The sequence below is a fragment of the Tachypleus tridentatus genome, chromosome 11 (genome assembly GCF_004210375.1).
Source record: "Tachypleus tridentatus isolate NWPU-2018 chromosome 11, ASM421037v1, whole genome shotgun sequence".
Taxonomy (NCBI): domain Eukaryota; kingdom Metazoa; phylum Arthropoda; class Merostomata; order Xiphosura; family Limulidae; genus Tachypleus; species Tachypleus tridentatus.
The window spans coordinates 26,045,799-26,062,323 of record NC_134835.1 but is presented as its reverse complement, the minus strand read 5'-3'; the positions used below and the strand labels follow the sequence as shown (position 1 = coordinate 26,062,323).

The 16,525-nt window shown below is 34.2% G+C and overlaps 1 protein-coding gene across 2 annotated transcripts; it reads right to left on the bottom strand.

Annotated features, from left to right (window-relative positions):
- Positions 1-7,059: 7,059 nt before the first annotated feature.
- LOC143231786 (uncharacterized) lies at positions 7,060-16,395 on the bottom strand. 2 transcript variants are annotated; one of them, XM_076466434.1, is made up of 4 exons: positions 16,248-16,395; positions 14,480-14,760; positions 12,712-12,900; positions 7,060-7,569 (listed from the first exon to the last, which is right to left on the bottom strand). In XM_076466434.1, the coding sequence occupies exons 2-4, from the start codon at positions 14,748-14,750 to the stop codon at positions 7,520-7,522; spliced, it is 510 nt and encodes a 169-aa protein (XP_076322549.1). In that variant the 5' UTR covers positions 14,751-14,760; positions 16,248-16,395; the 3' UTR covers positions 7,060-7,519. The 2 variants fall into 2 exon arrangements, with proteins under 2 accessions (XP_076322549.1, XP_076322548.1); XM_076466433.1 differs by having other exon boundaries at positions 7,060-8,165; positions 16,248-16,392.
- Between the last annotated feature and the right edge of the window lie 130 nt (positions 16,396-16,525).

The window sequence follows — 16,525 nt, the reverse complement described above, 5'->3', positions numbered from 1 at the left end:
CATTGTTTATAATTATTGTAGTGGTAAAAACATTAATGATGTTTATAATTATTGTAATGGTAAAAACATTAACATTGTTTATAATTGTTGTAGTGGTAAAAACATTAACATTGTTTATAATTATTGTAGTGGTAAAAACATTAACATTGTTTATAATTATTGTAGTGGTAAAAACATTAACATTGTTTATAATTGTTGTAGTGGTAAAAACATTAACATTGTTTATAATTATTGTAATGGTAAAAACATTAACATTGTTTATAATTGTTGTAGTGGTAAAAACATTAACATTGTTTATAATTATTGTAGTGGTAAAAACATTAATGATGTTTATAATTATTGTAGTGGTAAAAACATTAGCGATGTTTATAATTGTTGCAGTGGTAAAAACATTAACGATGTTTATAATTGTTGCAGTGGTAAAGACATTAATAATGCTTATAATTGTTGTAATGTTAAAAACATTAACGATGTTTATAATTGTTGCAGTGGTAAAAACATTAATAATGTTTATAATTGTTGTAATGCTAAAAACATTAACATTGTTTATAATTATTGTAGTGGTAAAAACATTAATGATGTTTATAATTATTGTAATGGTAAAAACATTAACATTGTTTATAATTGTTGTAGTGGTAAAAACATTAACGATGTTTATAATTGTTGCAGTGGTAAAAACATTAACGATGTTTATAATTGTTGTAATGCTAAAAACATTAACGATGTTTATAATTGTTGTAGTGGTAAAAACATTAATGATGTTTATAATTGTTGTAATGGTAAAAACATTAACGATGTTTATAATTGTTGCAGTGGTAAAAACATTAATAATGTTTATAATTGTTGTAATGCTAAAAACATTAACATTGTTTATAATTATTGTAGTGGTAAAAACATTAATGATGTTTATAATTATTGCAGTGGTAAAAACATTAACGATGTTTATAATTATTGTAGTGGTAAAAACATTAACGATGTTTATAATTGTTGCAGTGGTAAAAACATTAGTAATGTTTATAATTGTTGTAGTGGTAAAAACATTAACGATGTTTATAATTGTTGCAGTGGTAAAAACATTAGTAATGTTTATAATTATTGTAGTGGTAAAAACATTAATGATGTTTATAATTATTGCAGTGGTAAAAACATTAACGATGTTTATAATTGTTGTAGTGGTAAAAACATTAACGATGTTTATAATTGTTGTAGTGGTAAAAACATTAACGATGTTTATAATTGTTGTAATGGTAAAAACATTAATAATGTTTATAATTGTTATAATGGTAAAAACATTAACATTGTTTACAAGTATTGTAGTGGTAAAAACATTAATAATGTTTATAATTGTTGTAATGGTAAAAACATTAACGATGTTTATAATTGTTGTAATGGTAAAAACATTAATAATGTTTATAATTGTTATAATGGTAAAAACATTAACATTGTTTACAAGTATTGTAGTGGTAAAACATTAATAATGTTTATAATTGTTGTAATGGTAAAAACATTAACGATGTTTATAATTGTTATAATGGTAAAAACATTAACATTGTTTACAATTATTGTAGTGGTAAAAACATTAATAATGTTTATAATTGTTGTAATGGTAAAAACATTAACGATGTTTATAATTGTTATAATGGTAAAAACATTAACATTGTTTACAATTATTGTAGTGGTAAAAATATTAATAATGTTTATAATTGTTGTAATGGTAAAAACATTAACGATGTTTATAATTGTTGTAGTGGTAAAAACATTAACGATGTTTGTAATTATTGTAATGGTAAAAACATTAACGATGTTTATAATTGTTGTAATGGTAAAAACATTAACGATGTTTATAATTGTTGTAGTGGTAAAAACATTAACGATGTTTATAATTGTTGTAGTGGTAAAAACATTAACGATGTTTGTAATTATTGTAATGGTAAAAATATTAATAATGTTTATAATTGTTGTAATGGTAAAAACATTAACGATGTTTATAATTGTTGTAGTGGTAAAAACATTAACGATGTTTGTAATTATTGTAATGGTAAAAACATTAACGATGTTTATAATTGTTGTAATGGTAAAAACATTAACGATGTTTATAATTGTTATAATGGTAAAAACATTAACATTGTTTACAATTATTGTAGTGGTAAAAATATTAATAATGTTTATAATTGTTGTAATGGTAAAAACATTAACGATGTTTATAATTGTTGTAGTGGTAAAAACATTAACGATGTTTATAATTGTTGTAATGGTAAAAACATTAACGATGTTTATAATTGTTGTAGTGGTAAAAACATTAACGATGTTTATAATTGTTGTAGTGGTAAAAACATTAACGATGTTTATAATTGTTGTAGTGGTAAAAACATTAACGATGTTTATAATTGTTATAATGGTAAAAACATTAACATTGTTTACAAGTATTGTAATGGTAAAAACATTAATAATGTTTATAATTGTTGTAATGGTAAAAACATTAATGATGTTTATAATTGTTACCATGACTCTGCTGTTCATTATCAAACTTTGTTTTCCATAAAATGTATTAGACTGTTTGAAAAATAATGGTGGATTTTTATATCAAGATGTGAGTCATTTATAAGGATAATAAACCTGTCTTTTAACGACTTCATACCATTGAAAAATTAAAGTTTTTATTCTATTAATTAGTAGTTTTTATCTAAAACTTTATTTCCAATATTTCAGACCCTTACAATCAATGTTGGGAAAAGGAAAGTTGTGCGTGAATTCAAACTTGGTCATAATACATCACAAACAGCACACAATATCAACCAAGCATGGAACGAAGGAACATAGGTACAGTACAGAGTTGGTTCCAAACATTTCATAATGGAGATGTGAGTCTTAAAGATAAGGAGGGCAGAGGACATCCTTCTGTTGTTGGAAACGACCAACTGAGAGCATTAGTGGAAAAAAAGCCCATAACAAACTGTTCAAGAAATGGCACAAGGATTAGATGTTAGCATTTCTACAATTTTGGGCCATCTTGAACAAATTGGAAAAGTTAAAGAACTTGACAAGTGGGTTCCACACAGGCACAAAAATCAGAAAAATTGTAATTTTGAATTGTGCTCTATGCTGATCTTGCGCAGCATAAATGACCCATTTCTTGATCGAAATATAACCTGCGACGAAAAGTGGATCCTTTATGACAACAGAAAGCGATCTGCCTGGTGGCTCAGCTGTGACGAAGCTCCAAAACACTGCTCAAAGCCAAGTTTCACCAGCAGAAAATTATGGTCATTGTATGGTGTCTGTGGCCAGTATTATCCATTACAGCTTGTTCAACTAGGGCCAAAACATCACTACAGAGGTTTACTTTCAAGTATTGGAAAAAACTTATAGAAAGCTAGATGAACAATGTTAGTATTAGTCAATCGAAAAGGACCAATAAACTGATAGAAAGATAGATGAACAATGCTAGTATTAGTCAATAGAAGAGGATTAATAAACTGATAGAAAGCTAGATGAACAATGCTAGTATTAGTCAATCGAAGAGGACCAATAAACTGATAGAAAGCTAGATGAACAATGCTAGTATTAGTCAATCGAAGAGGACCAATAAACTGATAGAAAGCTAGATGAACAATGCTAGTATTAGTCAATCGAAGATGACCAATTTTGTTTCATGATAATGTTCAGCCACACGTTGCTCAAATGACGCTCCAGAAAGAAGCTCAACAAAACATTACCTCATCCTCCTTACTGCCCAGACGTTTACAAGCATTTGGACAAATTTTTACAGGACAAAAGATTCGACAACAGAGCAGCAGCAGAGAATGGCTTTTGATATTTATTATCAAAGTTAAAATTTGAAACCTGCCACTATTTTTTGAACAGCATTATATCAATTTTTAGTAATTCGTCCAAGTGGCGCATGCGCTATACGAGTAGCGTATTGGTTTGGGTTGTTTTGAATTTCGCGCAAAGCTACACGAGGGCTATCTGCGCAAGCCCTCCCTAGTTTTGCAGTGTAAAAATAGAGGGAAGTCAGCTAGTCACCACCACCCGCCGCCAACTCTTGAGTTACTCTTTTACCAACGAATAGTGGGATTGTTCGATACATTATAACGCCCTCACGCCTGAAACAATGAGCATGTTTAGTGTGACGGGGATTCGAACCCGTGACCCTCGGATTACGAGTAGAGTGTCTTAACCACCTGGCAGAGTGCCTTTTCTGGCCATGCTTATGAAGAGCAGAACTTTCCTTGATTATATATTAAAACTTGCTTGGAACAAAGTTTTTGGTTTTTTCATGAGCACGTTTATGGTTCATACGGATACAGAATTATAATTTTATTTTAACAAATAATAATTGTTATGTTTTTCAATAAAACTAGTAATAAACGTGACTACTGGTTGCTAGTTTGCCAAGTACTAGGTGGTCGTAATACATACTATGAATTAATTAGATTCAACGGCTGTAGGTTCTTAGATCCATATTTATTATGTATGACGAAGTTTTCTGGTGGTTAACAAATAATTGCATTTGAATGTTTCTTAACACGTGTTCTTCATCTATCTAAAAGACTAACGTCTGCGTAACTATGTAAGAATGCTGTGTTTGTGGTTCTTGGAATGCTGTGTGTTGTTGTGATTACCATACCTCTAGTTCTGTTAGGTGTGACTTCGCAGAATCTGCCACTGAACTGAAGTGGCTCCTGCAAAGTTTCAAGTTTGTAGTTGTGTCCCTAGTGTTGTAATTCAAATATAGTTGGCTTCTTGCCAGGTTTCATTTTGAACCCCATTGAATTTCATTGCTTACTTTTGTTCAGTTATTCCAGTTTGATTTTCAGTTACAGATTAGATCCAGATACTTAACATGCGTGGCGACTTGGAGAAAGGTTCCGTCTAAGAGGGGTCCTGAGCTGAGGCAGCGGTAAGCTTACGAATTTACAACCTTAAAATAAGGGGTTTGATTCCTTCGGTGGACACAGCAGATAGCCTGATGTGGCTTTGATATAAGAAAATACACACATCTGGGGGAGGGGTCTTTTTTCTTAACAAATTTTGTGAATAATAGTATATTTCTCTTCGGAGTATTTTTTTTTCTCTATGTGTTACAATAATTTCTATTTTTTGAGTTACTTTTTCTTTTAAATCTATAAGAGATATTTCACTCACATAAATGATGAATAATATAGGGCTAGTTAACCCTTCTTCCTCGGGAAAACCTGTGTCTATACTTAAATATTCAGAAAAAGTGGTAGACGTATTAACATTTAATTTTCTATTCGGCCCGGCATGGCCAGGTGGTTAAGGCACTCGACTCGTGAACCGAGAGTCACGGGTTCGAATCCCCGTCACACCAAACATGCTCACCCTTTCAGCCGTGGGGACGTTATAACGTTACGGTAAATCCCACTATTCGTTGGTAAAAGAGTAGCCCAAGAGTTGGCGGTGGGTGGTGATGACTAGCTGCTTTCTCTCTAGTCTTACACTGCTAAATTAGGGACGGCTAGCGCAGATAGCCCTCATGTAGCTTTACGCGAAATTCAAAACAAAGCAAACCAAACTGTTATTCATTGTGCCATACGCTGATTTATCTACATCGAGACTGTTAGAGAGAGAGTATTAATTCTTATCAAAGCTATTTGAAAGTTATCTTAAGTGTAACTGCAGGACAAATGATTTATCTTGATCTCTGGTAAGTTCATGGTTCCAGTTACACCAATTCTTTTTTAATAATGATATTTTCAGCCTACTTTTAGCTACTGTTAGCTTCCAAGCGGCATGTACACAGTCTGCTTTTATTGAAAGATAAAACTGCTACTTATTTATTTGGAATTTCGCGCAAAGCTACTCGAGGGCTATCTGCGCTAGCCGTCCCTAATTTAGCAGTGTAAGACTAGAGGGAAGGTAGCTAGTCATCACCACCCACTGCCAACTCTTGGGCTACTCTTTTACCAACGAATAGTGGGATTGATTGTCACATTATAACGCCACCACGGCTGATAGGGCGAGCATGTTTTGTGCGACGGGGATTCGAATCCGCGACCCTCGGATTACGAGTCTAACACCTTAACCCACCTGGCCGTGCTGGGCCCTCAGGGGATTGTAGTAAAAAAGATGAGAATGAAAGATGCTTAGTAACCAGCATTCATAGTCTAATTGCTGCCATAGTAACCAGCATTCATGATCTAATTGCTACCTTAGTAATCAGCATTCATAGTCTAATTGCTACCTTAGTAACCAGTATTCATAGTCTAATTGCTACCTTAGTAACCAGCATTCATAGTCTAATTGCTACCTTAGTAACCAGCATTCATAGTCTAATTGCTACCTTAGTAACCAGCATTCATAGTCTAATTGCTACCTTAGTAACCAGCATTTATAGTCTAATTGCTGCCATAGTAACCAGCATTCATAGTCTAATTGCTACCTTAGTAACCAGCATTCATAGTCTAATTGCTACCTTAGTAACCAGCATTCATAGTCTAATTGCTACCTTAGTAACCAGCATTTATAGTCTAATTGCTGCCCTTAGTAACCAGCATTCATAGTCTAATTGCTACCTTAGTAACCAGCATTCATAGTCTAATTGCTACCTTAGTAACCAGCATTCATAGTCTAATTGCTACCTTAGTAACCAGCATTCATAGTTTAATTGCTACCTTAGTAACCAGCATTCACAGTCTAATTGATACCTTAGTAACCAGCATTCACAGTCTAATTGCTACCTTAGTAACCAGCATTCATAGTTTAATTGCTACCTTAGTAACCAGCTTGTATTACAATATCCTTTATCTTGATTTAGAAAACGTGTGTACAGCGCGAGTTATCACATTTTTAACGTCGAACAAATATGAGAACTGGTTCACATAGAGGTCACATGTTTTAACCACTTGCACCAATATACAGTAGTATGTTGTCTGTCGGCAAGTCAGTAGACACTAAGATGACGTCACATGAGGGACGCTTAAAGTTGCAATATGTATTGTCGTGACGTCAGTGAAACGTGCGCGTGCCATGAACCACGAGAATAATTATGCACTCCGTATGATACATGAGCTTCAAAAGCAAGAAATGAAAACATTTGTTACTGTTAATTTGGGTTTATTTACTCTTAAAACATAACTCTTTGGTAAGTACGTCAGTTTTGCACTAGTAAGGTGATACATATATTCAGAAACGACATCTGTCATCTTCTAGGTTTATAAATTCTAACAATTAACACTTTTATTATTATCAACGATAATTCATCAGAAATATAATAAGTAAAAACCAGCAATTATCAACATGTAATTAATCTATTAATTGTATAAACATAACTAATACTAAATACGAGAGCAACATTTTTACTACGTTAATATACTCGATGGACACAGTTATATATACATATATATATTTATTCATACACAGACATATACCCATATGTAAAGGACTTATTCTAAAATATCAGAGATAAAATAAAGTAGGCTGCTTATCTGATGATTCTCAGTTCTAATTTTCCACGTTTGTCATTTCGTCTACTTTGGCTAATCGAAATATTTTATCAACTCCGTGTCAAAATATGCACACACAGACTTGTGAAGAATTTTCTCCCTAGACATTTTAGAAACGAAAACAACTATCGATTTTTTTGCAATTAATGACCAAAAGTATATTTATAGCTCAAGAACTTAGCATCGGTATATCACATCAAATCAAGAACTTAGCATCGGTATATCACACCAAATTAAGAACTTAGCATCGGTATATCACACCAAATCAAGAACTTAGCATCGGTATATTACACCAAATCAAGAACTTAGCATCGGTATATCACACCAAATCAAGAACTTAGCATCGGTATATCACATCAAATCAAGAACTTAGCATCGGTATATCACACCAAATCAAATATTTTTTCTTCTTTAATTTCAGCGCCGTAATTCGAAGATTTTCTATTAAAAATACAAAGGTCTTAGTAACGGTGATGTGACAATAAAAACATTAATGTTGGTAAATGTTCGTATTATCAGCTGTGTATAAAGTTTAGACCTGAAAGGTCAGGTGTATTTCTATTTGAGTCCTTTACTTCATAAGAACAACGCACGAGGCTACAACGAAACATGGTATGGTTTTGTGGAAAGATCCAGCTTCGTTTCTTATAGCATGTTCGTTTTCATGCTCCTCGTGATATTTGTGGCCATCATCATCTGCGAAAAAAAAGAAAAAAGAGAGAAGTGAGTTTGTTTTTTTTGTTCCTTAAATTGGAAATTGATCAGACAGATATTAGTGTTTGTTTTGGTCGTCACAATAGACAATAAACAATGATAATAAAAACATTGCAATCGATGCCTTTCAACGATAATTTACCATTAGTGTTCTTTTGCATCTCGTGCAAAGCTACTCGAGGGCTATCTGCACTAGACGTCCCTAATTTAGCAGTGATAGACTAGTTGTTTGAATTGAGCACAAAGCTACTCAATGGACTAGCAGCTAGCCAACACCACCCACCGCCACGTCTTGGGTTACTTTTTAAACAACAAATAGTGGAATTGACGGCCACATTATAAAGTCCCCCACAGCTGAAAGGACGAGTATGTTTTAGTAAAGAGGATTCGCACTCGCAACTTGCAGATTGTAAGTCCAGCGCCCTCTAACTACCAGGCTAGTATTAGTGTTTCCAAACTACCATTTTTACGATAATTGATCACTTCACACAGAGAAATCTTCCTCTGAAAATAAAATATCCTTTCGTTTGTGTCAAATTTTTGGTGTGACCATCACATTTTAAAAGGCAATTTATTTAAAGAACACCTGTTTTCGGTGTTAAATTGCCCCCTGCTAGTACAGCGGTAAGTCTGCGGATTTATAACGCTAAAATCAGGGGTTCGATTCCCCTCTGTGGGCTCCGCATATATCCCGATGTGGCTTTGCTATAAGAAAAACACACAAACATACACACACCGTGTTAAATTAGTCAACACCCAACGATAAAATGTCTCATATTTATATGCAAAAACGGCTCGTTTGGGCTGAGAAAACACTTTACATAGAAGAGCGAACAACGTTTCGACCTTCTTCGGTCATCGTCAGGTTCACCGTACAAGGCATGAAGGTGTGGTGGTTGCGCGTTGTGGATAAAGTAACGATTGGTTTGTTTGTTTGTTAAATTAGTCAACACCCAACGATAAAATGTCTCATATTTGTTCCAGTCTTAAATACCCGTACAAGGCATGAAGGTGTGGTGGTTGCGCGTTGTGGATAAAGTAACGATTGGTTTGTTTGTTTGTTAAATTAGTCAACACCCAACGATAAAATGTCTCATATTTGTTCCAGTCTTAAATACACGTACAAGGCATGAAGGTGTGGTGGTTGCGCGTTGTGGATAAAGTAACGATTGGTTTGTTTGTTAAATTAGTCAACACCCAACGATAAAATGTCTCATATTTGTTCCAGTCTTAAATACACGTACAAGGCATGAAGGTGTGGTGGTTGCGCGTTGTGGATAAAGTAACGATTGGTTTGTTTGTTTGGAATTTCGCGCAAAGCTACACGAGGGCTATCTGTGCTAGCCGTCCCTAATTTAGCAGTGTAAGACTAAAGGGAAGGCAACTAGTCATCACCACCCACCGCCAACTCTTGGGCTACTCCTTTACAAACGAAAATAGTGGGGCTGACGGTCACGTTATAATGTCCCCACGGCTGAAAGGGTGAGCATGTTTGGTGTGACGGGGATTCGAACCAGCGACTCTGGGATCACGAGTCGAGTGCCTTAATCACCTGGCCATGCCGAACTGTAACGAGTGGATTTAAATTAAAGTTAAAACGATAAAAACGTCACTGAAAACATTGGTATCAAATCAAAAGACGACAAGAAGGAGAGGGTAATTTGTTTTTGTTTTATTTCTCATTTAACAGCTAACAATCTTTTAGAACGTTTCGACCCGAATTTTTAAACCTCTCCCAACAAGAGGAGAAACGTTTTACTGCTTTTTTTCGTTATGTTTAAAATCATTTTAGAGCGCAGGTCAACGTCAAAATGGAATGACTCTGACCAGAACTAATCTCGCTTTGGGAGCTACAGAACAACATGTCGAGAGTTTCGTTGCATTTTCGAGACGAAAGATCGAATTTTGTCAAGTTTTACGTGACAAGCTGGCTTTGCGGATTTTCAAGTTCAAACTTGACGATTTCTGTGCTCACGATTTTCAGGTAATAGTCTTTCTGTCTGGCAATAGGCTGTGTAACATCTGTTATTAACTACAAGTTTTGTCTTGAGTGTAGGAGTGAATTTTCTAATACCTTAACAAATGAAGAGATGATCTCGTGCTAATCTTCAGCACTGTATAGTCGTGGTAGAAGTGGTTGTGACTGGTGACCGCAGTGAGAACATTCAACAAGGACATATTTTGTGGCCCGCCAAGGCCAGGTGGGTTAAGGTATGCGACTCGTAATCTGAGGGTCGCGAGTTCGCATCCCCGCCGCACCAAACATGCTCGCCCTTTCAGCCGTGGGGGCGTTATAATGTGACGGTCAATCACTATTCGTTGATAAAAGAGTAGCCCAAGAGTTGGCGGTGGGTGGCGATGACTAGCTGCCTCCCTCTAGTCTTACACTGCTGAATCAGGGACGGCTAGCACAGATAGCCCTCTCGTAACTTTGTGCGAAATTCAAAAACAAACAAACATATTCTGTTGTACTGCTACTTAATACGTGCAAGTAGTTAGTATATTCTTGACTTCCACTGACTCGTCGATAAGTTTGAGTGAAGGCTTACAACGTTAAACATATAACAAATTACAGTTTTAACCTACATATCTTACAGAACTTGAGAGTGATTATAACCCTATTCAAGTTGTGGTCGCAAAGGTCGTCATACGTCAGTAGTTAATATGTTTAATGTGCAATTAAGTACTCGGTAAAGACTCTTCTTACAATATAAGTCAGTGACCACGTGGATAGTTACTTAATTGGTTATTTGGTTCAGACTTATTTGTGAATTTCAATGTGGAGTTAATGAGATTCGACTTTTCTGATTAATGATTAGTTACACGAAAAAGAAAATAAAGACATCTCATTGGCTGTGAACCATTTGATGATTATAGGCAAATTTTAGATTTGGTTTGTTTCGGATAGTTCTGCTATACAAACTGAACTGTAGCCTATCTTTGAATTTTAAGCTGACTGAATAGAGAAAGTGTAGCCAGCTAACAACATCCGTTCTAACTCTCAGCTTACCTGTTCTAATCAAGTAATAGATTTTGACCATCACTTTTATAACCTATTATCTTCTTCAAAGTGTCGAGCGCGATTCTGTGGCGACGAGAAACGAGCCTTGAACCCTCGGATGCACAGACGGGCACAGCGAGATGCATGCTATTTCAATTGCTTTATTATATATACTCTATAGATGCCCCCCATTGACTAATTTTACCAGTTTCTTTCGTCATTTTCTTAATGTACTTTTAAATAGAAGTTATCAATAAATACGTTTTTTTTCTACTTTTTTAATTAAAATTAACTAACTGAAATAAGTTACATGTAACGTAGCATGTAAGTTTATTGTTTAATTTGGACTTGTTTCTTATTTTATGGTTTAACTAGTCTTGTCTCGTTACATATTAGCTAGATTTATCCCAGTTTGAGCAAAATGAATGTAAAATCTGAGATATATCTGATTATTACATATAACTAAATTATTTTCAACAAATACAAATAAAAAATGTTATTTCCCTGTGCGTGACCAAACAACGTTGTATGAAACGACCCAGTTTTACAAAAAACAAACAAAATATCTTTGCACAACAGGAAGTACGACGTGCTGTTGTCTCTTAAAATGTTAAATTGGAAAGCAGTGTTTTGAAGAAAAAAAATAATTTAGCGCCATCTATTGGCTCTAGTAATTCACACTTAAGTACAATTCTCAGAAGAAATTGATTATTTGTTGATACTTTTATCGCTGTGAATTTTTTTTTATTCAAAACAAATATTTTTCGTCAAAAGTTGTTTTTTTTAAATTTCGCACAAAGCTACTCGAGGGCTATCTGCGATAGCCGTCCCTAATTTACCAATGTAAGACTAGAGGAAAGGCAGCTAGTCATCACTACACACCGCCAACTCTTGGGATACTCTTTTACCAACGAATAGTGGGATTGATCGTCACATAATAACGCCCCCACGGCTGAAAGGGCGAGCATGTTTGGTGTGACGGGGATTCGGACATGCAACCCTCAGATTACGAGTCGAACGCCTTAATCCACTCAGCCATGTCGGGTCTCTTCAAAAGTAAATATATTTTCCCGTAAGGATGGTTATTAAACACAAAGATACACAATGGGATATCTGTGCTCTACTAACCACGGGTATCGAAACTCCGTTTCTAGGGGTATGAGTCCGTAGACGTATTGCTGTGCCACTGGGGGACAAATATTTTAAACAGATTTATGGTATTATGTTTAAATACTATAATATTACGTTGTTTGTTATTGAGCGCAAAGCTATTTGTGCTGTCCTCCAGGAGTATCAAAAACCCCTGTTTCTAGTGAAGATAAAGTTAATTTATTTTGTTTTATATACTACAGAAACAGATGAGGATAAATCTGGTTAAGAGGGGGTCAACATCTTTCAAAGTCCTGGTATAAGTATTGGGTGAACGGGTTGTTTGTATTCTATACGTAAATTCTGTATTTGTTTATTATGTGTATTCGCTCTGGTATAAATATAACTCTATGAAAGAAGGCACTGAAAGGACTTTACCATGTGCATGATGAGAGTCTTGGTTGAAGTCATGCAGATTATCATGGTCATGATTCAGCTTGTTGTTATTTTCGTCACTGTTGCCAGTTTTAGGTTCTCTTTCGTTGTATTGTTTACCCAAACGATAGGTACTCTCATGAGTATCGTGTTTATCCATTTCATTTCTCCACGGCTCATTTGAACTATTTTCTAAAGAAGGAATGTAAAAGAAACAAATAAAAACAGTCACATGAAAACGTTTTCTGCAAACTGGTTCGCAGGATATCTCGTTAAGCGTTTATTCTGAGAATAACCGAGTTATAACTCTTTAGTAATTCTTCTAACTTTAACAAATGCAAGTTAATCGTATTTTGAAAACCCTTTCCCGGTTTAGTATATACTTATCAAAAGTAGCTTACTTTCATCTATACTTATGATTAATAGAATTTCTATCCATTAACGATTAATACAACCCAATGCATAGAAACAACAACAAACAGGCACCGACTCTTGCGTCCATTACAAGTTGTATGTGAAGAGCGGCATCTATCAAATTATAAAGTAAGCTTATACTCAAATATTTTAGTTCTTGAAACAGGCCGATGTTATATTTATATATATACATATATATAAACAAGCCCAAACAAAAAAATAAAACAACGCTGTACTAATCGAAAGGATCCCCTTATATCACTCTTTACTTTCTATAGACAGTTGCGAAATGGTGACTGGTCTCCAAACTAAAAAGAAGATACAATCAAAATAAATAACAGTACAAAAATAATAAGATATACAACTTGGGGGTAAGTAAGTTAAATAAACTTACCTGCTGAAGTCAGTATTCCAGCCCACATAATGTTGGTAAGGCACTATTTAGTAGACAAATTATACTAGCATAAGGAGTCCCAGCCAGTAAACTAAACAAACTCGTATAACATCCATGTGTGAATGTGTAACATCTATTTACAGAATTCAACACTTCATTCGATGAAACAAAATATTCTGTAACTTCGTAACATAGTTACCTACGCCACCGAGAGTTACGGGGTGTTTTCACCCTGTTTATGTGTGTTTGTCAACATGTTAACATGGGAGCCGATTTTTCGTACCGTTTTGCCCTATAGATCAGTCAAAAGTAATTGGATTTTGGTTAAACTTGGTGAACGTATTTAGAATTTTATTCTTCAATATCCTTCAGAAATGGTCCGAGTCACTTGATAAAAAAATCGATCAGAAAGGTTTGGTCTCAGGATGGCTGGTATAGGTATTAACACTTTTATTAATAAAGCAGAGAACGACATTTCGACCTTCTTAAGTCATCTTCAGGTTAACAAAGAGAGAGTTCTCTGTTTTATTAGTAAAAGTGTTAATATATGGGTGTGTTTTCTTATAACAAAGCCACATCGGGCTATCTATTGAGTGCACCGAGGAGAATCAAATTCCTGGTTTCAGCATTGTAAATCCGTAGACTTACAGCTGTACTAACATGGGACAAAAAGAGTTAATACCCATACCAGCCGTCCTGAGATATATTTTTCTTCAAGCTGGTTTCTCGTCATCAAAATGTTTGGTCTGAATTTCTTTCAAAGCTTCACGAGGGCTATCTGCACTAGCCGTCTGTAATTTAGCAGTGTAAGACTAGAGGGAGAGCATCTAGTCATCAGTACCCACCGCCAACTCTTGGACTACTCTTTTACCAAAGAATAGTGGGATTGCAAATCAAAAGAGAAACAGACAAATGAAAAATCAAAGATCGGAAAAATTGCTAAATGAGTCTATTTCATCTTACCCTCTTTGCTATGCATGTCATGTCCAAAATGGTGGTCATAGCTAGCGTGGAAGTGATGACTGTGGTCAGTATCCCATTTGTAGTCTTTATTAATTTCACTGTTATCCATGTCGTATTCACCCATTTCATTATGCGAGAGTTCATCTGAGCTCTTTGTTAGCGAAAAGAGATTATCTTCGATGTTCATATTTTCCCACTGCGTTTCATAGTCAATAGAAACAGTGACTGCGACCAATATAGATAAAATATAACACAACGGAACTGTATTCATTCTAAGAAACCTGTATTAAAGACAAAATATACGCAGAATAAGACGTATTTAAAAAGTCGCTATTCACTCTATACGCATCAAAATCTCAACATCTTAGTAAACAACTATTATGAATAAGTAAACTAATTTATAGCCATCTTTAAAACATTATGGAGCTGGCTAAAGACGAAATTATTTGAAGTGTAAAATAACTTAATTGAGACTGCACGGCAGAATCAGAGCGCGGTCCTTGTAGAAGCACCATGTGGTATGTGTGTGTGTTTTCATATTGCAAAGCCACGTTGGGCTACCTGCTGAGCCCACCGAGGGGAATCGAACCCTGATTTTAGGTAAATTTCTCATTGTCTAATTAGAGGGTCAATACAGTCTTTAACTGTTGTCGTTTCTAGATATATAATATTTAATATTTTTAAATATTACATTACAATAATCTAAATTTCCTGACAATAGCATAATCTATTATTTCATTACAAGTTACAGCTTTTAAGGATATTTTAAAAACAGTTGTGACTATTCGATCACTGATTAAAGACTAACATTTTTAATGATTCTGTAATATTGTGAACAGTCATTTTTTTCAGGGCTGACGTGTAACACCTCTATTGGTTGTTTTTTGTACTCATTTCTTCTGGAAGGTTTGACACCATATGAATGTATCAAAATAACACAAAGTTCTTGGTAACTTTGAAATGGTATATTCCACTATATGACGTCTAGTAGTGCCATAGCTTTAGCTTTTTAATTGTTGGCCTTGGAAGACAAAACTACCTGCTATAAGTTGAGAATAAAATATTTTACTCAAAACATACGACACCAGTCATACTTTAGAAGACCCAATTTTACTGTTATTCAGAAGTTCAACTTCATTCAATTGCTTGCTTAAAGTGGATAAATAGTTGTCTTAAAAATAACCTCTTTGTGTAAATAAACTTAAGACAAAATTTCTGAAGAAAAACTTATGTCCTAAAATTTACAAATAAGTTGCTGAATTTTAATTGCACGAAATAAAAGTTTATATTTGTTTGTTTGTCAATATATTCTGTCTCCCAAGGGGGCATATAAACTTGTTTTTTTAGTCTACAAACTTACCGCCGAGTCACTAAAGGGGGCTAAAACTATGTGCCCCCCGAAATCCAAAGTTAATTCGTACAGTAACCGCTCGTCTCAACCAACACAAAATTATATCCGTTAATTTATCAGCTACACAAATAGATTAAATTTAAGAAACAAAATAATCAACCAAAATTAATTTTTCATCCGAGCTTTTAACATTTATTTTATAAACAAGTCCGGAAACGGTAAAAGTAACAGGCAAATAATAATGTTTTAAAGATTGATATACCGATAATCATATGTTTAATAATTTGTTATATTAATAGAAATTTTCATACAAAATGACACGATATAGGTTAATAAGGTTATATATATAAATAATACGTATGTACGCACCAAATAACTCTTAGTAATTTAAAAATCAAGTCAGTTAGCAGGTCTTACCTTTTCAGTAGACGTACACTTCAGAATACATTAAACTTTAGCTGCCTTTCTTTCCAATATAAAATAGCACTTTCAGTTCCCCCTGGTGATAAAATATGGAAGTGTAATGACAAACAGGAAGTTTATAGAAGTGTGATTGGCTCTCTACCGGCAATTAAAAGTACTATTTATAGCCAGGAATTTCTAAAAAAACGTTCCCTTTGTCTTCGAAGTAACTTCTGTAAACATGTTTTCAAGATAGTAAGGCCAACGTATGCTATTCTATATCGATAAATCAG

What these genes read in the sequence shown, in the direction of transcription:
- LOC143231786 (XM_076466433.1), bottom strand. Translation starts at nt 14,750, where the DNA reads ATGAATACAGTTCCGTTGTGTTATATTTTATCTATATTGGTCGCAGTC. An exon ending in TGACATGCATAGCAAAGAGG is followed by an intron (nt 12,901 to 14,479) that starts GTAAGATGAAAT and finishes TTCCTTCTTTAG; the next exon opens with AAAATAGTTCAAATGAGCCG. An exon ending in AGACTCTCATCATGCACATG is followed by an intron (nt 8,166 to 12,711) that starts GTAAAGTCCTTT and finishes TTTTTTTCGCAG; the next exon opens with ATGATGATGGCCACAAATAT.